Source organism: Podarcis vaucheri, assembly GCF_965113315.1.
Source record: "Podarcis vaucheri genome assembly, chromosome: 11".
NCBI classification, from domain to species: domain Eukaryota; kingdom Metazoa; phylum Chordata; class Lepidosauria; order Squamata; family Lacertidae; genus Podarcis; species Podarcis vaucheri.
Window position 1 is genome coordinate 36,248,293 of NC_138749.1, and position 25,718 is coordinate 36,274,010.

The 25,718-nt window shown below is 41.8% G+C and overlaps 1 protein-coding gene and 1 long non-coding RNA gene across 4 annotated transcripts; one reads left to right on the forward strand and one right to left on the reverse strand.

The window, feature by feature from the left end:
- The first annotated feature begins 717 nt into the window (after positions 1-717).
- Positions 718-10,100, forward strand: LOC309514363. Its single transcript, XR_014211958.1, has 2 exons — positions 718-830; positions 6,230-10,100. It is a non-coding gene; the product is annotated as an uncharacterized lncRNA (long non-coding RNA).
- ARRDC3 (arrestin domain containing 3) lies at positions 8,864-25,019 on the reverse strand. Of its 3 annotated transcripts, none has more exons than XR_014211940.1 (8): positions 24,107-24,664; positions 19,065-19,146; positions 16,741-16,888; positions 14,312-14,414; positions 13,694-13,950; positions 13,427-13,589; positions 12,594-12,783; positions 8,864-11,191 (listed from the first exon to the last, which is right to left on the reverse strand). XR_014211940.1 is itself a non-coding variant. In XM_082191372.1 (8 exons), the coding sequence occupies exons 1-8, from the start codon at positions 24,960-24,962 to the stop codon at positions 11,135-11,137; spliced, it is 1,011 nt and encodes a 336-aa protein (XP_082047498.1). In that variant the 5' UTR covers positions 24,963-25,019; the 3' UTR covers positions 8,864-11,134. The 3 variants fall into 3 exon arrangements, 2 of the variants coding, with proteins under 2 accessions (XP_082047498.1, XP_082047497.1); XM_082191372.1 differs by lacking the exon at positions 24,107-24,664 and adding an exon at positions 24,917-25,019 and having other exon boundaries at positions 12,594-12,748; XM_082191371.1 differs by having other exon boundaries at positions 12,594-12,748; positions 24,107-24,663.
- Between the last annotated feature and the right edge of the window lie 699 nt (positions 25,020-25,718).

Sequence of the window (25,718 nt, forward strand, 5' to 3'; positions counted from 1 at the left end):
CTTCAGCATCCAGCCCCTTGACCTCACCCAATCCTTGACCTCTCCTCAGTATCCCACCATCAATCCTCTGGCTCTGAGCCTTCGTCCTCTAGGGTTTCCCTTGGGGGTTCCCTGGCTGCTGCCTTCCACCACTCCTCTTTGTTCAGCCAGTCCCTGGTATCATCTCAGTGATTGGGCTTCTCTCTTGGTTAGCATGTAACACACTTTAGAAACTCTGGTCTGGAATTGAATAGGAGGTCAACAGATGAGTTTCCCAGTTATAAGGCAACATTGAGATTGCATACAACCTTGCTTAACCCATCTAAATCTTGATAGGTGGACATTCAGTGCCAATGGCCCACTAAGTCTAGATAACTTGTGATCTGAAAAAGGGGCCTCTGTTTGTCCCTTGGGTATCCAAAGCTTGAGAATTGTGTTTACAAGGGCATCCAGTCTCCCTCTCCTCTTATGTTCAGGCATTGCGTGGAACACACTGTTATTTGCTTTATAGCCAATAATTCTCTCCATTAGTGCCTGTTAGTATTTTGCAATACTAGAACCTGAGAGTTGATAGGGGGGTTGGCTGTTTGCATGAGACATTCCTGAGCCTGCATAGATGGCGAAACATAACTTGCAAACTGATAACACACAGATCTGACTTTTAGACTGAGCAGTACATGACATAACCCCCCCCCTCTAAAACAGGCTCAGGAGTACTATCTGTCATTCAGCAAGGCATTCTGTCCTCTCCTCTCCCGCAATGATGTAACTGCTTCTTTACTGCCCCCGTTTCAACAGTGTTTGAACAGACCCAAGATGCAACATGAAAATGCCATTTCTGAAGCCTGCAGGTATAATTAAAAGCAGAAGTAGCTGTTGGTTGCATGCCACTTATTTATCAGTGTACAGTTGCTACATGCACTCCGACATTGCACTGTATTAAACATCTCTGCAATTGTTATTCAGTTGGTGATTTTTTGTTACGTGTTTCTAATAGATTGTGCTGTTTTTATGCATTTTTATCTACAGTAAGCCCCCAATTTATGCACTTGTGTGCATTCAGCTTATGCACGTGACAAAACAAATTTTTAAAAGGGAGCGGAAAAGGGGGAAATGACTTTGGCCATCCCACCTGTCATGGCATAGGCATTTTCTCCTCCTGCTTAACAAACACAGGTGTGGAGGTTTGGTTGGCATTCAGTTTTAGCATAGAACTGAGTCCTGATCATGAGTAATGAATTTCACTATTATATCTTAAGGCCTGCTGCCCCCGCAGCAGCTTGCTTTCTACTCATAGTTGAATGCTTTTATTTCAAGTTGATTTCATTCTCTCTCTCTCCTTTTTACTAAGCCACGCCTCTTTTTATGCTTGATCTAACATATAAGTGGAAGTTAGTGGGAACCTCCGTCAAACTCTTAAAAGTGTAAGAAGAACCACACATCAGTAATAAACAGAGAAAACTTGATGGCATGATAAAAATGTCTATGAAAATGCTTTTCATTTTTCAGGTCCGTTTATATGAACCATGTAATTTCAGGAGCAGATCAAACTCTTGCCATATATATATATATATATATATATATATATATATATATGCTTTCGTAGATTTTCACGGGTACAGGAATGCAGGTTTTGGTGTCTTCGGGTGTCTTCCCGTGTAAGAGTCGGGGTGTCTGGGCGACGTTTCGACGAGGTCTCACTCGTCATCTTCAGGCTGGTGCTTTCGGCTTCTTGTTACTGGAACAGAGCAGAATCTGGTGTTTGAGTTCCTATAAATACTGTGAAGAGTTTTTCTGAGAAGATGGCTGTGCTGCATTTAGTTGTGCTCTGGCTTGGCTTCGTGTATAGGGGCGAGCTGTGGTTTTGTGCCTTGTGCCAGCCAGATCTGTGTAGGGATTGGAGGGGGGTGCAGCATCCGGAGGTGCCACTATAGTTTGGCTACTGGATGGAGTCTGTAATATGTCTGGAAATTAGCCCTCCCCACAAAAACCGACACCAGAACCAGAGGCACACAGAACGCCGTCACCAATCAACCACACCAGACCCAAACCCAGACCCTCTCCACAGCCATCTTCTCAGAAAAACTCTTCACAAGCTCAAGAGGTCAAGACACGAAAGCTTTAGCAACTAATCTACACTTAATGACCCACCCAATGGTATTCAGAATATCACTCATGAAATCACTCAAGATATCCCTCAAGTAATTAAGGAACAAAAGAAGAAAAGGCACACTAATCTAGGAACTTCCTCTCTGCCCAGAACGTTGGAGGCTATACACCACACCCCTCAACAGTATTTATAGGAACTCAAACACCAGATTCTGCTCTGTTCCAGTAACAAGAAGCCGAAAGCACCAGCCTGAAGATGACGAGTGAGACCTCGTCGAAACGTCGCCCAGACACCCCGACTCTTACACGGGAAGACACCCGAAGACACCAAAACCTGCATATATATATATATATATATATATATATATATATATATATATATATGGACTTAGGTGTTAGCTTAACGTGAACTACCCTTGAAGGTAACAGAAAACACAAATGTGAGACTTTGAAGGGTTTCAGTTTTCAATTTGTTTACCAGCTTATCAGCTGTTTATTTTAATTCCTGAAATGATTTAGCACTCTTTCCTTTTGGAGCAACCAGATCCTAGAAAAGCGAAACATCAGCTGTGAATACTATCAAGCAGGCCAAGTCACCAAATGCCAATCTAAGTAAACAGACATGTGACCCTGGCAGTGAGGACACAGCGAGATATTTCCCCTGCCTGCTTGTACGTGGCTTGTAGGGTAAAGTCACAGACACACCTTCCATATAAATCATATGTGAGCAGATCGTCAGGACAGCTGCTCCCCCGACCAAGCCTCTTTTACCCGAGCGACGTGTTAACCACAAGTCTGCTCCGATAACCGCAAGGAAATGCCAACAGGGCTTCATAGGGAAATGGTGGCTATTTTGGGGTGGGACTTATTCTCATATCAGCAAATGTGTATCAGCACAGTTTTATTGACTTGGTGCTCCTGCACAACAAACCCACTTTCCCCCCAATATAAGGGTTTTCCAAGTAAGGAAAGGAAAGGGAAAGTGTGGGATAACAGTTGTTTGATCTTCGATACAACACCACACAACCTCACCCACAAACAAAAGCACCTCACACACTTTCTGCCAACAAATCAGGATGCAGGTAAACAGGTTGTATGGAAGTGACGGTTGTCGCTTCCATTTTCTGCCTTGCCTGTGGATGGTGTTGATGTGGATAAGATAATTCACATGCACAAACGCACACATACACACACAAATAAAAATAAAAGTAGACACCGCAATTGTTATTCGGTCAGTGATTTGTTATGTGTTTTTAATGGGTTGTGTTTTTATAGATTTTATGCGTCTTTATATACAGTAAGCCCACAAATCACACGCTTTATATGCATGGCAAAACAATAATTTTTTTTAAAGGGGGCAGAAAGTGGGTGGAGTTCTGGAAAAAAATAACTTGGGCAATCCCATCCATCATTAAACCCAAGGTGTGTTGACTACACAAGATTTTGACTTTAGGCACGATCCGTGGAATGTAACCCCTGCACAAACTGTGGGCTTAGAATAATAGGATCTTAGAGTTGGAAGGGACCCGAGGGTCATCTAGTCCAACGCCCTGGAATGCAGGAATATCAGCTAAAGCATCCATGACAGGTGGCCATCCAAGCTCTGTCTGTCTTGTTGTAAACCACCCTGGGGGTTGCACAAAGGGTGGTATATAAATCATCCCTATATATGGAAGTTGTATAGAAGATTATAGCTGAATGAGCTCAATCTACAGTAATGAGCAAGCAGTTCTAACACCCAAGGCCTATCTGGGTATGTAACTGTCCTTGCAATTTTATTTTGGCCTTCTTGAGTGACACTGCAGCTTGACAGCTGGCATCTGTTGCCTTTTAACATGTGAGATGCCAGCGTGGTAATGTCGGGATCATTTCCTTGCACTACAAAAATTGATTTTTCTTCATGAAACCTGTTGCATTTTCTGTTTCTTTCTGGCTATATTGCCCAATTAAACCCATTAACCTTCCTGGACAGTTTCTGTTGCTGGCATTTACTGGGTGCTATAGGCAGGTTGTGATCTTTCCTATCCTCCCTGCTTCTAAACTTTAAAACTTATATACTTTGCAGGAATGTTTGTTCCTGCTGGTGTCAGGAGCTCATATTAAATTAATACACTCAACACACACACAGTATCCAGCATGCTTTGTTTTAGTACTATGGTGAAATTCTACGCCACTGCAGATAATCTCAGAACAATGTTTTGTTACCTCTTATTAGAAATGCCACCATATTTAGAAAGCTCTATGAGCTGGGGACACAAAACATCTTCTTATAAGGTTAAAAAAATACAGTGCTGTGTCCAATCCCAGGAAGTCCTCGCTTGAACTTGCATGAGCTATGATGTTTTGTGTCACTAATAAACAAACTAGAATCATATAATAAGCTACTGATTATTATACGTACTGCCACCAGTGATTTTATTTTTCACTTTACAAAGCTGTTCCAGGAAACAGAGAGGCAGTTTGTTCTTTTGAGATGGGAGAGATTTTTGCTGTGCCCCCCCCCCATTGCATAAACAGCCTTGTTCTGTAAACTGAGTGTGATAACCCCTCCTGAAAGTGAGTTGTGTTGAATAGGCCTGGTTTCCACAATCTGTGACTTCTTCTAAACTCCCAGGCAGCTATAAAAAGCAATGAGATTAGAAAGTTATCTTTGCCCTCTCCTCACATGTAATAAAACTGCTTTTATTCCTTTTCTGCAGAATTCTGCAGAATATAAATTCTGCAGAATTTAAGGGTGGAGTGAGGGTGATATATAGTCTATGTAAAGGATCTTTGATACTAATCTCAGATTTCCCCAGGCTATGTATTCTTTACAAAAAGGAAACCTGAGCAGTATTTTTCCAAGGAATTAGTTTGCTGCTGTTCTGTCATGAGTTGCTACTATCTGAATAATAGTGAGAATTTTTCAAGCAGCCCACATTGGTTGCCCAAAACTTGGAGGATATGCAGATACTGCAACCCAGGTTCAATTATCTGATGGCTCCCAGGAATGACATGTGGATTTCCTTTCCCTCTCTCTGGTGAGCTTTTGAGTTGCCAGCTTGTTTTTCTTGGCCAGGCTAGATGTCCCTGATAGTTATTTGACAAACAGAAAATCACCAGGGATAGTTTTTCTCAGAATTACATCTGCAAAGTAACGTCACCTGCAGAATTTCTGCTTGTCAAACAGTTGTGAAAAGGCACAGCTGCCCAGCCAATTCTAAGCTTTGTAGAGAAAGAACACACACTTCATAACTTGGCTACTGGAACCACTGTAAGGATTTCATTTAACTGAAAACTGAAGCTTAGAAAACCTGCTGCAAACTGGATAACACAATAGTGCAGGAAATGGAAAATCCCCAAAATAGGGCATTTCAGAGTGGGGTACGCTGCCACCACCTTTGGGATAACCTCAATCCTCCTCTTCGTTGCTGTTCTAAACAAAAAATGCCCGGCTTATTTGTTTATTTAATGAAATTCATACACCGTGTTATAGATACCCCACAAGGGAAAGGGAGCAAATATTTTTCTTATAACACATTGCTTGATCACAAAAAAAGGGGGGGATCCTTAAAGAGGTTTACAAAATAATAATGATGATGATAAAACTATGAGATTATCAGTAAGAAGAATTAACAACATTTTGAGACTTTCAAAAAGTTAAAATAACATTTCGAACACTTTCCTTCTTAAAATTATCAGATTTGGTGATAAAGGGAAAAATGAATAAAATGAAATAACAAATTAGAACTCTCATCAAGTCTCTAAATACCTGGGTGGAGGCTTTTGGTTTTCCCAATATGCTCTCTTCCACTTTACAGCTGGCTTTTTCGTTAGTATTCCAAGCTCTATGGTATCCCTTTTCAGATGGGAGAGATCTGAACTGTACACGGTGTTCTAAATGTGGCCGGAGAGGAGATGTATGAGGTGCTTCACATTTTCAGTTTCCTAGTGATTGGTTTAACCAGATTTACAGTTTTACTGTCTCAGCACACTGATCTTATGCAATCCTAAGCATGCTTGCAAGAAGTAAGCCCGACTGAGCTCAACGTACTTCTCTAAATAAGCATGCAAGAATAACGCAGCGTCAGTGACCTGTTCGCCATCAACTCAAGATCTGGTTTCCATGTAGTCATAAAAATGCGTCACTCGTTTCTTTTAGGTCACAAGGTTGAAGGGAAGCAGATAAGTTGCTGAGCTACGTTGCTTTGGGAATGTGCTGGATCCCTAACAGCAGACATCCGTGCTGTGGTGCAAGTTCTCACTTACAAAGTGACTGGAACATGGACCTTGAAGCCAGCTCCCTTTGCTGGAAAGATACCACAGGGTTTTCTTTACAGGCAGGAATCCTGGTGTTGTCTTTCAGCAGGAACTCAGAATTTGTCTCCCCGAGTCAGATGATGATCTGGAAAGCCCCTGCAAGTTTTAAGGTCAGTGGATACAAGCAACTTCAAACCCAACTGCTTGGGTCCTCAAAAATATTGGAATTCTGTCCCGGCAGCATATCTGATTGAGCAGATCAGAGCACTTCCCAGTATCGATGGATGAGAAAGAACAAAAGCCAACCTTGCAAACCCACATTTCTCCAATGAAAATTCTTGTTGTTTAGTCGTGTCCGACTCTGCGTGACCCCATGAACCAGAGCACGCCAGGCACTCCTGTCTTCCACTGCCTCCTGCACCAGTGAAAATAGGGACATTCTATTCTACATCAGGAAGCTTCTACTGTGTGAGATCTCACCACACATATATACGTCATATACATATACATCTGTCACCTTGAGCCAATTACCTCTCCACCTAACCTACTTCACAGGGCTGTTGTAAAAAAAATGTGTGAGAGAAGGGATCATGCACACCTTCAATGGATAAATGAAATGAAATAAAAATATATTTGCAAGCTGCCTTGAGTCCCTGTCAGGGAAAAAGGTGGGTAGTAGTAGTAGTAATGAAGCCTTATTGCACCTTCAGTAATAATGGAAACTTTGAAAATGATTAGGAAGATACCAGAGAGCAAATCCTTTTGAACTCGGTAAGACTTAGTTCTGAGTATAAATGCTTAGGATTGCAGTGTAAGGCTGCACAGTCTTTACCCAGTTACCCGAGAGTAAGCTCTATTGAATACAGTGGGACTCCTGAGCAGACATGTAGGCTTGCATTGTAAGGCTCCACTTACGATAAAGGAACAAACACTTCCTAAAAGATGGCTGGCTGCTTTAAGTATTGCGATTAAAGAATTTAAAGTGGTGACATTTTCCTTCAAAATTCTAGGAAGAGTTTTGCATGCCAGCTTCACCATTTCCTTCATTTGATGCAGGCTTTTTTTTTGGGGGGGGGAGACTCAATTTTTGCACTTACACCCCCCCCCAGGCTCCAGTTTCCAAAAGGGATGGGGTGTGTGTGTCCTGATCTCTCCAACACCTAATTGTTCTTCGAGAGAAGGGGAGGAAAAAGGAAAACTGGAACATTCCAGGATCAAATCAGAAACCAGGAGGGCTTCTGTAATTCCAGGACTGTCCTTGGAAATTAGGGATACTTGGAAGCTATGACCTAGGTATTCCAAAATATAAAGTTGGCTTTTGTTGTCCCAGGTAGGCCTGCATCAGGGAGCAATAATGGAGACGTCAGCAGCAGCAGAGAGTGATAGGGTGGGTTGGTGGGTGTGTAAGTGTAACTTTCTGCTAGTTATTAGAGCATTTCATTCTCCTAGTATTTTAAAAGATGCTCATTACTCTGCAAATTAATTTTATATGCCCCACAGAGATCACTAGTTTGGCAACTGTCACGTTTATAAAATAAGTATGGGAATTTGTGCTGTCTCCTTGCAACCATGTTAGAAACATATGCCAAATTTTCTTGTGGGATCTTTTTAATTTTTAACCTGAAATTTGAAGAAATCATGTGCAATGATTGCATAAACTTAGAATCACAGAATCAGAGCTGGAAGGGAGCACAAGGGTCATTTAGTCCAAGCCCCTGCAATGCAGGAATCCTTTTGGCCAACATGGGGCTCAAACCTATGAACCTGAGATTGAAAGTCTCATACTCTACCGAGTTATCCTTTACTTCAATAGTTTTGCTACGATCTTCAGTGAGGGAGGAAGTTGCTCCATTTGCCTTAGCCCACCCTCCCCACCCCCTACAGCATGGGTGCAATTACCACACATGGAGAGTTTGTTATAGGGCACAAGGAGGACTTCTCCCAGTCTGTGTACATAAACATAGTATCAGACGATTATGGGAAATGGCCTGTACATGCCTTCTACAGTCTAGCCCATCTCTCCACACCAACAATTCATTCCTGTTCCAAGATGGCTTAACTGAGGTTGTGCACACACCTACCATTCACAATCACAGTCTGGTGTGATGCCTATTCACTTGGATGAATGAATGGACACAGGGTTCTCGAATACCCTATGGTGAACATTGTGCATGCAATTCCTGCACCTGCAGTGGTCTTCATCAAACACATGCAAGTATGACAAACAATTGCTTTTTGTTTTTCCATATAAAATCGCTAAATTAAAAGCTGCTGGTGTGTTGTGTTTTTTTTTTAAAAAAAGGTTTATTATCCACAAGGAAGAGCAATAGGAAAAATTAAGTTCTTTTCCACATATTGTTGTCTTGAAACAAGAGTCTACAAGGACATATTCAGCACCAAACAAAAGAAAAAGAAAAGAAAAAGAAAAAAATATATATAATACAAACAGCCATTGAATATAATCTATAAAGCAAACATTAAATATTGCACTTGTTTTTCTAACATTTTGGATTTTATTTCCCCCCAATTTAAAAAAAAAATAATTGGGGAGATTTTGAAGACTGGACTACAGCTGAGAACCTCATATTTTACAATGTCCAGAAATTGACCAATATCTTATGAAATCAAAATAACAGTAATGCCACATGTGTTGGATTTTTTTTTTTGTAAAAACATTTTTTATTTAATAGTGTTCACAACTTTAAACCTGATCACAAAATTAATGTGATGCAATGCCAATTACTACAATATTGGTCAATCCTGCTTCACATGGAAATTTCCATCATACTGTGATAAATGTAATGCTATGCATAACAGCAATTGTTCCCTAGTTGGTGGAAACAGCAAAGGAAAAAGGAAGAAAACCACCAAATGCCCTTTTATGTCACTATCCCATCAAAAATATTCTCAAAATTGTGTGTAGAAGAGGGACATTCACAAAATTGCTTAGCACGATTGTTAAAAAAAGTTCCATCACTCAGTTTCCTTATTACCCAGTATATGAAGTTTGCTTGCTGAAGGCCAAACTCTTTTAAGTGAATCACTTAAAACGCGACTCATTTTATACTGGGGTTTTTTTTTCACCCTGTTATTGTTCAAACATGAATTGTTGTCCATGTTTTCTGAAAGGCCACTTATGGAAAAGCCTGTCCTGTTTGTTATGCTATGAAGCTTCAACAATGGTTATAAAGCATGGAGCCTTAATGCAGAAGCCACACTACCGTAAATCTGAGCATCAGGAAGGCTGCTTTTGGTAAAAATAATAATAATCAGTCGTGAGTTTGTTCCTGAAGAGGACAGTTGTGTGTCAAAGTATATCTTTAATGCTGAAATACTAGCATTTGTGTCAAGAGCCTCTCACACCCATCATCCACTAGTTTATTCTTTGTAATCTGCGCTGAACATCACTCTGAATTATGCAGCCAAAGCAATTCTAGTTACTAATTTTACTAGTATAATTCTTCACTCTTGGAGACAGTGGCAGTCCTTGGGAAATCTTTTCCAAAAGGATCCCCTTTCTATCCTTTAAAATACACTGTTCATTTGAGAAAAGACTCCCTCTCATCCCAACTAAAAGTTCAGCACAAATATTTTACACAAGTTTGTGGTCATGGGATAACTACGTATAAAAATAAATTCATTTTCCCCATCCCATCTCACTGGTCGAGAAACTCCTATGTGAACCACGATATGAATTCTACACAACTTTTCTCCAGTAACTCTTGGCTGACAAATGTTGGGTGCTACCTTATGTGGCTCATCTTAAAAAAACACCACCATAACTTGACCAAGCCCTTCTTCATCATGTCTCATGTTTTGGAAAGATAATAAGAAATGAGGATGAGCTCCTTTGTGTATGTCCCTTTTCCAAGTCCCCTTTCCAAACCAAACAAAAAAGTAACGAAAACAGGAAGGAAAAACAAATTCAACAGTGCAACATAAAACACAAATAGCATTTCAACATTTTGGCAAGTGATGAGTTCACCTGAGATTAAGTGATTTTTAGGCAGTCTGTAACAAAATTCTTCTTTGCGGTATAGTAGAAAGGCAACAAATTCTTAAAAGGAATCAAGAAGGTATACAATCTTGACGAAGACTCCTATTGGTTTTCTTCGGTTATTTCCCCCCCGCATATCTGTTGCTTATCTACTACAGTAGGCTGCAAAACATACAGCAAGGATTGGCTTGAAGGCATTGATGTTTATAATAAATCCACAGCAGGATCCAAGCTGAAGAAGTGATACATGGATCAGTCTTATTAGGACAATTCTGAGCATGTGCATATGCAGGAAAAGTCCAGACTATATTGTTTGTTTTTCTAAATAAAAAAAGTCAGTGCATTTGTCATCGTAAAGTTTTCAAAGCTTTCTTTTGCTCCTTGTTGTGCGGACCACAAACAAGTTAAGAAGGGGGTAACAACAGTCTAACATAAATGAGGAAAAGCTGTAGTGACACCGAACCGCACAACATAAGCATTGAGCATGTGCAAATTTTCAAATCAAAAGAGGATGTCGTCCCTCTTGCAACACGGTGAGTGTTTTGACACATGAGTGTAGGCTATTAAGGCTGCTCTTAGTATGTGCCAGTATACAACAGGGAGGAAAAGCTCAGATCTTCAAGCATGATGAGCAGTCCTATGATGTTTGCTGTAGGCTTCAAAAGCATAATCACAGGTTGTTTCAGTATTTCACCTTTTCTTTTATGCAAGAACTTCCTTTTAATGTGTTGTCTCCGTAGGACACCTTTATCCGCAACACGGCGAAAATACATCTCAGACCCAAGTCAACTCTTCTTATGAGGCATTCCTTCAGCGCGAGGGGCAGGATGGCCTGTCGTCTGAGGGCTGGTCTGGGTTTGGATCAATCTGAGGAAAGGAGAGTGGAAAAGTTAATGCTTTGCTGTTGTTTTTTAAAACAAAGACAGCAATACCACCTTTCTAGAACAAAGGAACCTTAATCATGAAAAATGCAAAAAAAATATTTGAAAACAATTAGAATTTCCGTGCTATTTGGCACATTTATTTTGGTTTGGCATCCATTTTTAGAGGGCACTATGTTGTTTTCAGTTGATGCATTTTTCTCATTTACAATGTATGAAATAGCCTGGAAGGAAGAGGAATGAGAAAACAAGTTGTCAACTCAAGTGCCTTATTTTATCAGGAGCCTTCTTACTGGCAATCACTGAATGTGCCAATCCAGAGAACTTCAAGCCACAGAATGCTATATGGGAGTCCACCATAACTAAAACAGATGCACACCACTCTGTGCTCAGTTACAGCAACACACAGCTATAATTGACGCGACTGCTAATGTTGCAATCCTATCCACACTGAACACAGTGCCAATGCTGAATAGCACAGTCATCCTTCAGTTGAGGAAAACATTTAAAGCAGTTAATTACAAAATCAACTTGGTATCTTGCATTTAAAGCAACATAATTTTATTGATTTTAAAAAGAAGAATGAATCAGCTGAAGTGTAGGTACATTTCATGTATCTGTTTTTGTATGTAACACATTGGTTCACATATATTTATACTGGATGAGCAAGTTGTAACAAACAACAAACTGGGCAGAGTTGGAAACTGAACTAGTTTTTTTAAAAACTGTACACATCATCATATGCTGCTACATAATGGTCAAGTCCTTAAACAAGCATTACTTTTCTATTATTATGACAGAGTCCTAATTAAAATCAAAACAGCTGAGTCTTGAGCAGGGGTTGGCAAACTAAGGTTCGCGGGCTGGATCAGGCCCAAATGTCTTCAGGATCTGGCCTGTGGACTGTCTGTGAATTGGTGCAGGGATTCTGTTTGTTTGGGCTGCCCCCCCCGCACCATTCTATTCCCCCCCACACACTGCGGTGGCACCTCCTCCCTAGAGGAGGAAGGGGGCTGAGCTGAGCTGGCTGAAGTGCCATTTTAAGCAGCCCCTCTCTGGAGCCAGCCCTTTCATGCCGCTCATCTTCCCTCCGCCGCCGCCCTGGTGCTCCTGTGGGCCAGAGAGCGGAGCAGACAAGCTCGCTCTTCCTACCCATGAGCAGCAGCAGCAGCCTCTGGGAAGGTTAAGCACAGCAGCTGGGGCTGGGGAGGAGGACTACTTGTCCCCTAGCCTCTTCAGACATAAGTAACTGCCTAGTCAGAGTAAGACCACCTTGGATGAAGTATAGATTGCATGATCTTGGGGGATATTCTAGGAAGAATAGCACATGCAAAAATAGTCTTATTTTAAAATGGAATGCAGATTTCGCTGTGTACTTGTAACCTTACCTCAGAATAGAGTGGAGGAGGCAGAAATCGGAACTCCTGGATATAGGCAAATAATGGTCCTTGAAGTGCTCTTTCAAAGTCATCGCAAGCAGCTACAGGTGCTAGGCTGGACTGTCTCTGCTCTTCTGTGACCACTTCTGCATAGCTAGGAGGTGCTGAAGGCAAAAGTACACGCAGTTCGAACAATGTTCTTATGCATGTCAAGATATATAACATGACAAATATATTAAACTTTAGTTATTGTGATTTGCACAAGGTAGATATAAGAAAGGCTCAACAGCTGGTCTGTTTGCTCTAATTTTATTGGACAGTTTTGGTAAACTTATGACTGGATGCTAAAGCAGGTTTACCATCATGCACAGGAAACTACATGCATGCTCAAACTGTTTTTGTGCAATCTCAGAGGAGGAAGCTAGCGAGACCCTGTCACCTCTTGAATGTTAGGTGAGAAATACCAAGAAGTGATAACATAATTCAAGGAATTAAGGTTTTATCTACAAGAAGCCTTGGAGACTACAGATCAAGAAGGCAAAAAAAAAAAAAAAAAAAAAAAAAAACCGTGTTGATATCTTTCATATCTGTTGATTGTAAGCCTCTTCTAAATTAGTACAATTCAACAGACGTTATGGTAGCTCAGCCCTAAAAAAAATTTTCCAGGGGAGAACAGGCCTGAGTTTCCTGCTGTCAGAATGATACCATGGTGATTCCTAGCAGATAATTCCACCAGTGTGCAACAGGATTATCAAAGTTTGTATTAATAAGATACTAAGAGAATAAAGTGCTCATGTAAGAATACACCAACAAACAATATAGAATCTATGTGGTCAAATTACCTTCTGGTCTTTCAGGCAGTGTCAGACCAAGCCAATTCATGTTCATGCTACACTGGCTGCTCACACTTGAAGTTCTGCTGCCAAACGGGTGTAAAGGGATAGTACCGATGACAAGTGGTAAATTAAGAAATAAGTCCATTGCACCTGGAATATCCACGTATACCTAGAAGATAAGCAACACAAATTTATGAAAAGCTGAAACTATACATCCACCATGAATATTTGTATTAGAGCATTGAATATCTAAAGATTACATTAAGTTCCTACCATTAGAGAATATTCCACGCGGATTATACTGCAATCAAGGATAGAGGGAGAGACAGGTGGAATTTTTAACTGCTTGCCATTCCAGGTTTCTGTCTTCCCCGACGACAGGGATTCCCCACGCAAGTTGGCAACAAGCTGCTTTACTTCCTTCATTTTCCCTTTCGCATAGAATGCCTGTGTTTGATAAATGGCAGCTTTTGGCACCACCATCCGGGAGGAACAGTTCTCAATCTCTGCGAAGATCTGAATTGATTCACCTTCAATGAAACAGAGAACAGATACATTAGATGAAAGGAAGACAACTCAACTTAAAATTCAAACATTACAGCTGGTAATACTATTCTTGCTTAGTCTAGCAATGCTAAGAACATTCAACAGTTCAATGGGAAGAGTTCTAGGATCAACCCCAACAAGATTATGGGAGCATGTACAACCTCCATCCCATTCAAATAAATGGAAAAACAAACTGCTTGCAAATGATCTGAATTACACCCCTAGACAGTAAAGATGCAAAACTAATGTATGCATCAGTTGGTAGGACATTCTGTTTTGCTGAATCCAGGAAGCCCACTCAGAAAGCCACATACACCCATTTCAAAAAGAACTCATGTTACATACCTGGGGTATAGCCCTTCCTTTCGATTTTGGCACTTAAGGATATTGGGCCTGAGGTACAAAACCAGCAACAGAGAGTCTTTTCTTTTGTGCCTGCTTGGGGTGACTGAAAGAAAAACAGAATGAAGATATTAAACATTTACATTTTTAGCTCAGTGGAAATAATACAGCTCTGTATATTCGCAGGGTTGCTTCCAGACAGCAGCTTTTCAGCAAAGGTAACTACAAACCCAGATATGAAACAGAGAATACCCTATTAAAGTGGTATCTGTTATCATGAGGGTTTAAACATATAGTTGCAGTTTTTGCACAAAGGTTGCTGTTCCCTCTCATGCTGATTTTGCTAGTGCATCTGGACGAGCAATGATCAACACAATTTTGGGCAGAATTGACACCTGTCTGGCTATCATGTCAATGTGCCTGTTATCATTACAAGTGCAGAAGAAAGCTAATGTCTGGAAGTGTCCAAATGTCACAGAACAATGATTCCTTGTCTCCCTTACCCATTACATGAGCAAACTACCAGCTAAGTTTAATGGTAGAGTATGTAATATACATTAAAAGTCTTAATGCCAGATATATTCAAGTAGGACTGGGGGGGGGGGATGTCTGTCTGAAACCTTGGTTGGGGAGCTGCAGTCCACAGACCAGTGAGTGGACCTTCAGATGATGTTCAACAACTCCCATCATCCCTGATTGTTGGGTCATGCTGGCTGGGGCTGAAGTTCAACAATATCTGGAGGTTCCCCACCCCCAGTATAGACAATACTTGGACTAATGTACTGCTTTGGTATACGGCAACTTCATAGGTTTCTACATTAATCCTGAAGAATATAATAGGGATGATCGTAACCATGCTTATTTGGACACTGGTTTAAGTGAGATTTGCTGCCAAGTAAATATACTTCAGAGTGCAATCTAAATATGAAAAAAATGCAACAGACTGCATCTTAAAGCCAGATCCACAATGTAATTATGCTCTCAAGTTCTTGTTCTTAAACCTCAGGTTTAGGCCCAGAGGTAAGCACCAGGTCTTTTGCACTGTTTCGTTCTCCCCCACCTCACCTTTTAAAATGCATATTTTTAGAAACAACTTTTAAGACAGGGTGGCTGAGTACACTGCAAAGTGCAGTGATGATAAGATTCCCCCAGCCCCTTGACATCTTAATATGCCCAGAGGACCTCTATGCATTTATGTTATGGACAGGTGCCCCAAGTATTTGAAGTATCCATCAACACATTTGCTAAGGCTCAAAGTCTAAATGAACTTAAAGCCAGATTTTATGCACACCTGGAAATAAGCTTCACTTAACTCAGTTAATTGAGACTTCCTTCCACTCAAACATGCATGCAGGCATGCTAAATGGTTGTAATGCTTACCAAATACCTATAAATGAACTTACTGTATGAAATGAAGCTTACTTTCAAATAAGTAAATTTTGGTTCATGATCTTAGAGTATAAGCCAGATAAGTCATTCTAAGTATATGTGTTTAGAATGACCATTTTTTAAAACCTATTGTAATAAGCCCAAATTGACTGAAGCCATATACCCGAATTCCAAAAGCTTTCCCAATTTCAGTATGAATTACTTCCAGGTATGCATGCCTTAAGTCTGAAATTCTCAGAACATTTAATAGTGTTGCCTTCTGAACATTTATTGCATGAAGTGATGTCTCACATCACCCTTTATTTCGGACACCAATATTCATTTCTTGACAGGAAGGTACACAAAGGTAATTATATTCTTGTTCCCCCACCCCATATGAAAACAATTCCTTGTCCAAACCCACAAAAATCTATAGAAATATTCATGTTGATTTTGGTGGGTTTTAGATACAGTCCTATGTCCTCCCAGATAAAATGACTTTTCAGCCATAAGCAAAAAGAACCCTGTTTCAATGGACTTTTCTTTACGTGTTCCATTTTCACATATTTAATTAAAATCCAGGAGATAATAAAATAGTTCAGGTCAGATTGAATTAATCTTATTAAAATGTCAAAACATTTATCAAAATAAGATTTTATGATAACATACAGAAGTATGATCATTTCTCCCCATTTGATAGGTAAATTATCAGTAGTAGAATAATGAATAATGCACGGCAGTACAATTGGTTTGGTTTTTTTTACATTGCTTGATCAAGCTGCAACATTCTCAAGCTGAAGTTTCTTGCAGAAATACAACTGTTCCATATAGCAGTTAATTTTTATTAGAACAGTTAAAATACATTACTTTAAAAACAAGCAGCTTAAAAATACTTGATTAAATTATTATAACAATGTTACCACTTACTGGGTCATTATAGTCTTATACTTTAAAGTATTTCACTGTACTTAACAATTATTGTTACACGTTTTGATATTTCATGGACCATGTGTTGCTGTTTTTTATGCCAAAAACAAAGAATGAGTAATTCTGTCAATTCTTACCAGTAATGAAGGAGTGTTGATATCTATATGTTCAAAGACTGTAAATTCCTTCTTTAATTTTACTGGTAGAAGCCAAGGCCTGTGCAATTCTGCTTTCACCCAATAGCGCACACTGCCATGTCTGCCTTCAAATGAGGTAGCAAGTGGTCTGTTCAGGACACAAAGGTCAAAGCTGAATGAGTCTTTATTTCTGTTGTTGTCTAGCTTAAGTATACAGTGGGTAATAATAAGTTGTACTGTACTGTTAATGCATCATAGTATGTAATTAAGGATAATTTGTAGGATTTTGATGTTCAATTAGTTTGGGAGAAATATCTCTGTAGTTAAGATTAATTGCTGAGCAGATATACAGAATACAACCATATTTGTACAGAAATTGCACTGTAGAATGCTACAAGGAAACATTAATCCAACCCACAACCCAGTTAAGCTGAAGTACTTGGATAAACACAACTTACTCCAGTTGAATTGGAGCACAACAAATTTAAATCCAAGTGTTCCACCTTAACCTCATTTGGGACCAGGTGATGTTTCTTTATTCTCACAAGGAATCACTTTTTAAATCTAGGGAGTAGGTTATACAGGCAGTAGCTAAATGAGGCCAACAAACTGCTTTGAAATAGTTGACTTCCAGAAAGACCCAAACCTCTACTGTATTAAAGTCAGTAAGTATTTCAGTTCATATATCTTTTTCAAGGTCAGAGTCAATGAATGTAGGAGATGCTCCTTCAGTTCCTGTAGTGCTTGGCTGTTCCTTAATAGTTACAGGTATGTTCTCAGGCATGAGAAGATACAAAATTATTTTATTTAACCACTTTATGCTTATATTTGAAAAGCTGTTTTTCAGAACTTCCAGGGGGAAAACAGCATCCATCTGTATACTCTGAAACTTTAATGGAGGCATACAGGAAATCTGTTAGAGCCAGAATGACATCATTAAATTTCTTGGTATTAAGAATGCACCTAGAATAGCAGAATTAAAATGATAAAATTATACATTATTTTCACCTATTATACTCTTATCTATGCTACTAAGAAACAGGCTCATTAAAAAACAATCACAACTATTAGAGTTGATGGCTTTGGTGTCTCATCATTATTCTCATGCCAGTTCTACGACCTACAATGAGGTCAGCTAACCTTTTCTCATCTAAGTTTGCAGGGTACATTTCTACAGGTTGCCCTGCGCAAGTAGTTCTGTCTGAGAATTTCCTACAGATCCTTTTCCCCTTATAAGTTTCATCAATTAACACATTTATTGCCTTGTACATTAATTATACTCCAAAAATGTACTTTTTAAAAGTAGCCTTCAGACTGGAGTAACTAAATTTTGTCACATTGCATCTTTGGAAAGGAACCCCATAGGATACTGAGAACCTGCAAATGCCACATAGGCTAGAAAACTGCAGACACTCAAAAGAAGGCTCTGCGTGAGCTTTCAATATGCAACACGAAAGCAGTGACTGCATCGCTTTGCTGCAAGGCTTACAAACATGGTTATTATTCCAATTTCCTTTATGAAAATCTCCTTCTCTCAGCCTTCCATCCTTCCTAGTTTCCTCCAGTCACTTTCTATGTATATCTATCTATAATCTCATAATGTTTAAGCATATATATCACTCCCCTCCTCCTCTCTTCTAGTATTTGAACTCATAATCTTACAATGTATTTTCAGACCTTCCTCCTAATTTCCTATTTTTAAAACACTTTAATGCTACTGATTCCTTTGTCATTGCCTTCCTTTGACCTATATCTCCTATTCCTCTAATTCTAGCTTTCTTTATATAATCACGATCTTACAAACGCCGAGCCACTGCCTTCATTGAACATTTCCTCAACACTCATATTTTATCCTGCTTTGTTCTGATTTATGTCTTCCTGGCTGTTATGTTTCAACATGTTCAACTGAAACAACAAGCTATACAGTTCTGTACACCCTTAATTTGATGTGGAAGTCATGCCAGCAGCTCTAAAAGGACCAGTGATCAATTGTTTATCCCATTTGTAGCAAACCAACTAGGTCATGAGCTGAGCAAATAGAGTATCTTGGGTGGGGAACAGGATTTAAAAGGGGATTACTGACCAAAGGGCAATAGTTGGTCCAGTTTTTCCCCATTATTTTCCTATTATGAATTAAAGCAGTCTCTTAATAGTTGATCAGGACAATGCCCTTGCAGCATTTTCTAGTGCAATCTCCATGACCATTGAAAAGGGTTTTTTCTTCCCTCTGCCCCATCTCAACCTATGAGTTTTAGGACTATTGATTTGTTGCCAGTATGCTCTTTGCCAGTCTCTGACACAACCCAAGTAGCGCATATACTTACGTCTGTGGAAGCTCAAAGCTGAATGCATATTCATGCCGTCCTGAATGAATGATGTGGAGGCCTTCTTCAGAATTGTCATCATCTAGGAGGGAAAAACCCAATATGCTATTCCACCTGTAAATATTGTACACATATCTTAATATATTATACAGGATTTGCACAGAGAGGAATCAGTGTAAGCATTATTAGTGGGGAGGGGCAAAACTGTAAACATCACCCTCAGTTTTGTTGTTCCATTGACCTGAATAGCTTTCCATTATAGTAACTGGTCTGTGATTAATTCCCAATATGAATTTTAGTTTCAAATTGTTATATTAATAACAATTCTTTGAATGTATTTAAATTCAGCAGCTACTTTTATTTCAGCAATATTCATCCCTGCTAACTTTTCTTATGTTATCTTCCCCTGTGTCTGAATTCAGGCTGCAAGCTCCTTGCAGGGTAAGGTTGTATTTAATCTACTATGCACCAATGTGCCTGCTACATTTATTGCTTACTGATGAATGCTTAACAGCAATATTAAAAATAATAATACTGATTTAACACCAAGTACTGCATTTAGCTTATTGTCCGGTCAAAGTCAATATAATTATTTCCAAGTAAGGCATTTTGAGAATAAGGGTTTTTACTGAAACCCATTCGAACATAAAACTTTCTTCGTCCTTTTAAGGACACCTTGAAAGTGTCAGAAATTAACATCGACAATACCACACGTTAATCGGAAATAACTCAAAAGCTGCTTTTGGACTGAATCTAGCTGAGGAGATGAAGTACAAAGGCAGGAGAAGGCAATGTTCGTTTTAAAGGTGACCTTCCTTGCCCTTTGAATTCCTGGATACCTTAAATATCAAGGGAGGCTCGGTTGAAATTCCTACAAAACTAGAAAAAGGGCAGCATATCTCTCAAGACGTGGAGAGGGAAATTCGGGTTAAGGCTATATTGTTAAGGTTTGTGCAATATATGAAAAGGGTGATCAAGCACCGAATCTAAAGGTGCAAATCAGTTAGCCATGCCTTCTGACTGGTGCCCTTGAAATTCACGGGAGGGGGGCACAAAAGTCATTGCATGACAAAGGACAGCTTGCTTGCCTGCCCACACCCTCCAGGCTCAAAAGATTATTATACAGAGAGAACCGTAAAGGAACTAAGAATGCCATTACGTACAGGCAAAGCGTACTAAATGTACTAAATCTAAATGCAAGTTAAAACTCCCTGGCGTCTACAGAATGTAGTGGGTTATTATAATTGTGTGTTTTTCCTGAAAGAAAAGCTTTCGTGTGATTCGTGTTAGTCTACGTGGTTTTTAAATATATATATATATATCTGTTAATTTTTTTCCACTGGGATTTTTGTTTTTAGAATCTTTCCCCTTTTCCTTCTCCCGCCCCCCCCCTTTCTGCCAGCTCAGCAGTTTCCCTTCAGCCTCAGCAAGAAGAGCAGCAGCAGCAGCCGATCTGTGGTAAACAAGTGCTGAGCTGTCAATCACAGACTAGACTCAAGCAGGAGAGGACCGGCCTAAACCGGTGCGAGCAGAGTCCCAGCCAGCCAGCCGCTCATATGCATACAGTATACATTGCGCTTCCCGAGCCAGCCTATTTGCTCAGCGGCTCCGCACCCCTCAACCGAACATGCTTCGTTGTAGGCGTCATGGAAGGGGGAGGGGAGGAAGGGAGAGGGAGAGAAGAACAGCCGCTTCTTTCCCTTCTTCGGCTTCCGGTCCCCGATGCTTGGCATGGCGTGGCGTGGCTCAGCAATGCCCTTTCCGGCTAACCGAGGGAAACGTGACAAAAGGCAGCGGCCGCCTCGCCGCAATTAAAGCAAAATGCAAAAGATGGCGGGGGCTGGAAAGAGAGAGAAAACGGGGTTCGCTTCTGCAAAGCTGCATCCAGGGAACTGTTAGGTCTGCTAAAGGCAAAGGCTGCAGTTAAGCGGGACGTGGGGATCCAAGGCGCGCGCGCGCCCCCCTTGCAAATATACCTTTGCCTGAAATAAAGGAAAGCTGCTTCCGTTGCCCTGTAGGGGGAAGTTCTGTAATGGGGGGGGAGGGGGAATGATTATCTTTAGCATAAGGAATCAGTCTCCCATTTTAGGTCCACAGCCTTTCTGGGTGACACGGGTGCTAACCCGGGCACCTGCACATTCTCAGGGTAGAACTGGCAGAACACGTGCTTTGCATAGGCACGGTTGCACACGTTCAATCGCTGGGGAGGGCTGCTGCCCGCCAGTGCCTGCGATACCGAGCTACCGTGGACCAACGATCGGGCTCCCCTGTAAGGGGCAGCTTTATGTTATTGTGTTTCTCGGGGGGAATCCCGGTTCTGCACCCAGCCAACATTATATTTCTCCAGCAGATATATGCACGTAGGGTGTAGAGATTGATTGCCAATTCCCGCAGGCTTCCAATGGCTGCATTTAGAGGCCCAACCCCAACTGGCATGGCATTTGAGCAAGGCTTGCTTTGATGTCATAACTTGTTACACACACACACGCGAAATATTCGGCCATGGTCACTGGGTCTGACCTCGCTACTGCTGATTTGTGGACAAGAGTGGACTTTGGTTGTACGTGACGGCGCGCACATCCACATCCCGACGCTGATGGAATCCACATGTTCAAGACCCCCCCCCCCTATTTCCAAGCATCCGCGGCTTAGACGTGGCAGTAAGGAGCCTTGCAGATAGGTCGGCCCGCAATCCGATGCGCCCTTTTATGCACCCGAGGGACTAGGAAAGCTCCCGCTAAAGAATCCGGGGGCGGACCCCCCCATTGTTTTAATGGGTCTTAACTTAATTGTGGGGGGGGGGGGGGAAGAAGGCTTCAGTACGCAACTGTCACCAACACAAAATGCACTGGAGAAGCCTGGAGCCCGTCTCGCGAGGTGCGACAGTAGCAGGTGCGAGCGAGCAAAGGCGCCCCTTGCAGCAACTGGCCCTTGCACTGCAGGGCGCGTGTATGCACTTCCACACGTGTAGGCCAGCTAAGTCAAGCGCTCCAGGGCCGGACACAAAGCAGTTGCGGCGGGACAAAGGGGAGCCCGTAGCGGACGACAACCCGCGACCGAGAAGACAAGACACCCGAAAACCCTTCCGCGCGGCCGCCCGCCTTGCAAGAGACTGGCGAGATCCGGAAACGAGAGCCCCGCCTCCTCTCGCCGCTCCTCCCTCTCCCCGCCCTCTCCCAATCAAGGCCAGGCATTACCTTAGCAACAGGCTAACAAACCCCGGCGGGCCAATGACGGTGCGGGTGCTGGGCGGGGCTTCCTTCCGCTAGCACGCTAGGCTGAGCAGGGTAAGTCATTGAAACTCCCTCGGCCAGCTTGCCTTGGTGCTGGCGCGAGAGGGGAGAGGGCAGAGGGTGCGGGGCTCACCAGCCAAGCAGGCCACTCGCTGCCTTGGGCGGCACAGGGGAGAAGGATAAATGTTCTCAGCCAAGGTCCCCCCCCCCCGGTTCAGATACTCGAAAGCTTAGGTTTCTGCCATTATAAAGGCACGCAAGCACACATACACACAATCGCGGGTGGTTGGGGTCCTAGGACGCAGCCACGGCATTAACAGGTGCAAGCTCAGTTCTGCTTTCTGGAAAAAGGCAGTGAAAAGAGTCTCTTCTTTCACTTGCAGCCCATCCTCTTAAAAAGCTGCATTGGTTATTTGTGCATGCGTGGCTTGGGTGCTTTTGCCCCTTTTGCATATCTCTTACTGGGCAGCAGCATTTTAAGATTCCCAGTGCCGGGGGTAGGCTATGCACTTTTGCACACCAGCTGAATTAAAGGGTATGCAGTTTTAAGACTGCACAAAATTCTTCCACTTCCCTGATTAATACGCTTCAACCGCCCATCCTTTGCAAGCAATACAATATATACTGTGCAACTTCCTAGTGCATTAAAAAACAAAAGCAAGACACTCGATCTGAGCCTTCTACAAAATTCTCGAGTCCGCAGCAAATCTACTGCATATATGTGTGTGTATATATATACATATAAGAGAAAGCGCAAGGAAAAATTACATAACCAGTTTTAACATTTTCTTGTGCTAGGAATTAAGTCATCGCCACCACCTGACGCGTAGAACCAATCTGCTGTGAGGAGAAGGAGCACCCCCTCCCTTCTCTTCAGTACTGGTCCCAAACAGGATTGAACCGCTTCTAACAAAGGGTGGAAACTTCAGAAAAACAACCTTAGAGTCTCCTATACTTGCACACTGATGCCATTTGGAACAATAGATTAACAATGCGAAGACCAATTAACCCCTCGACGAGGTTGATCCCCGTTTTCCAAATCAATGTGGCTCTCAAATTGTAGAATTCTTCGCAATGACACAGCCCATGGGATGGACTGCAGAAGTCCCCAACTTCGAAATGATGCCCTAATTCTATAATGGATTCGCCTATATGAGGGTTCTCCACCCACCCCCAACATAGCTTTTACATATGGCTCGTTGGCAGAAGCCTTCTAAAAGAACAAGGCGGATTTCCCAACTTTTCCGAGCTTAAGGGAAAGGGAACGCGGACCTACACGTGGGGTGCTGAAAGCAAGTGTCAAAATAAACCGCAGGGAACCCTTTCTCTTGCTAACAATTCTCCATCCTGAAGGCGACATCACTTGCCAGCTCGAAACCCCGAACTGGGGGCATTAGCAAAACAATTTGTTGGGGATCATTTAGGCTTCGGTAGGTTGATGCAAAATCCCCCAACCCCACATTCAATTTCTTTTTAATTATGAAGTGGATAGGGTCTCTTAAAGAGCAGGCTAGAGTTGGAGAAAAGTCTTACCGGGAACCACTTTATAGATGCACCGAGATCTTGGGGGGGGGGGGGTCACCCTATTTGCTTCCTTACACATTCTATGGCTTTAAATAGCTATGCATCTGACGCGGTGCTCCTAAACACTTACAGGAGAGCAAGTTCCATTGCATTCAGTGGGGTTTACTTCTGAGTAAGCGTGCTAGGATCAGACTGCAGTGATCAAAAGAAATTTGCCTTCCGATAGAAACCCCCCCCCCCAACAACCCGTCATTTTAGAGTAATCAGTTAAAAATTCAGACTTACCTCTTTCGTGTCCAATTAAGATATCTTTATGGTTAAAATATTCTACTTCTTCAGTGTAATTCTGTGTGTAGGCAGTGTTGGATCCAGCATTTCTAGATTCAGTCCAGCGTACTTTTGCATGTCCTCTTGCATGGATTTTAAGCGATTTGACTCTAATTTCCCCAGTCACTTCTAAATTCACCCTTCCTGAGACTGTATCCCCGCTAGAATAGACGGGGACGTTGCTGTCATTAAGACAGTCAAAGCTTATTGTCAAACTCTTCACCTTCCCCAGCACCATGTTGAGTTTTTTGTTTTTCAAGATAACAAAAGTCTATAAAAATATACTGTAAGAAAAAAGGAGGGGGAAGAGAGAAAAAAGTCAAGATCTCATATAAAAATGCGATCTCCGCCTGACACACTGATCAGCTCCTCTGCCCTGCGAAAAAGGCTGCGGGCAGGATCAGCGTGTTCCCTACGAGCACTTCATCGGGGTTGCTTAAAAAGTAGGCAAGGCGAGACGCCGCGCACAGCTGCTCTCCGGCTCTGTGGTCTCCTTACAAAGACAGGCGACTGGTCGCTGCCTGCTCGCTTTAAGGAGCTTTGTGAAAAACAACCCCAGCGCGCAGGCGCGGCGCTTCTCCCCTTATACAGTAGGTGTAGCAGAGGCAGAGCGGCGCGCTCGGCTGCGTGCAGGCAGCCGCCTTCCCTTTCGCGTGCAATGAAAGCTGCCTTTGCAGCGAGAGCAGCAGTTTACGGCCGTAAGAAGAGGAATGCATTGCTTTCCTAGGCTGTGGAAGCAAGAAATGGTCAGAGGAGAAGGGGGCTTACCGGTTAGAGCCCCTCCAAGCAGCCGAGCCCCCCTTAGAAACCTCATAGCGTTTCATGCTAGGTAGTGACGGCAGCAGCTGTCCTGCAATGGCTCCGCTGGGCAAGCTGCATTACAAAGAAGCGAAATTATTGTTTTAAAAAAATACCACGGCATACCAGGAATAACACTAAATGGGAGCAGTGACGGAATTAGCATCTTTTCAGAGGGAGGCAGAAATCTTGCATTTAGTTCTAGCTTTTTTTAAAAAAAGAAAATATCTTTGGAAGGCTATGCTAAGGGCCTGGACGTCTAAAACTCACTTGCAAATATTAGCAGGTTTCCTATATGAAGACAGCATTCTTAAAAGCCCCCGAGGTGGTTTTCTTATTGAGACCTATGCTATTAAAGCCCAATAGTCTGTGCTTTGCATTGCTGCTGTTAGAATTTATCTGCCTTGTGCCATCTTTTTTTTAAAAAAATGCTGTATTGGCTATAGGTTAATTGATTTGATACAATTTTATTAATTTGTTTGACAAAGATATGCTGCATGAAAAACAAAGGTGGATTCACTTTGGTTGGTTTATGTTAAATGCATCTGCTCAGAAACAAGCCCTCTTGAGTTAAATGAGATTTAATTCCTGGCAAGTGTGTACAGGATCACAGCCTTCAAACCATTAATGGGATAATAGAGCACTGCTTTCACGAACAATCCTACTTGTCATTGGCCTCTTCAGGTATTTTGCAAGCAAAGCTTTTAGTCAAAAGGTACATGGTTTTTGGTGTAATCACAGTATATCAGCTGTTCAAAAGTTCTGGCATTTG

Coding starts and splice junctions, on each gene's coding strand:
- ARRDC3 (XM_082191371.1), bottom strand. CDS start 24,386: ATGGTGCTGGGGAAGGTGAAGAGTTTGACAATAAGCTTTGACTGTCTT. Junction 16,889..19,064: donor AGCTTTGAGCTTCCACAGAC/GTAAGTATATGC, acceptor TGTCCTGAACAG/ACCACTTGCTACCTCATTTG. Junction 12,749..13,426: donor ACTGCCTGAAAGACCAGAAG/GTAATTTGACCA, acceptor TTTTGCCTTCAG/CACCTCCTAGCTATGCAGAA.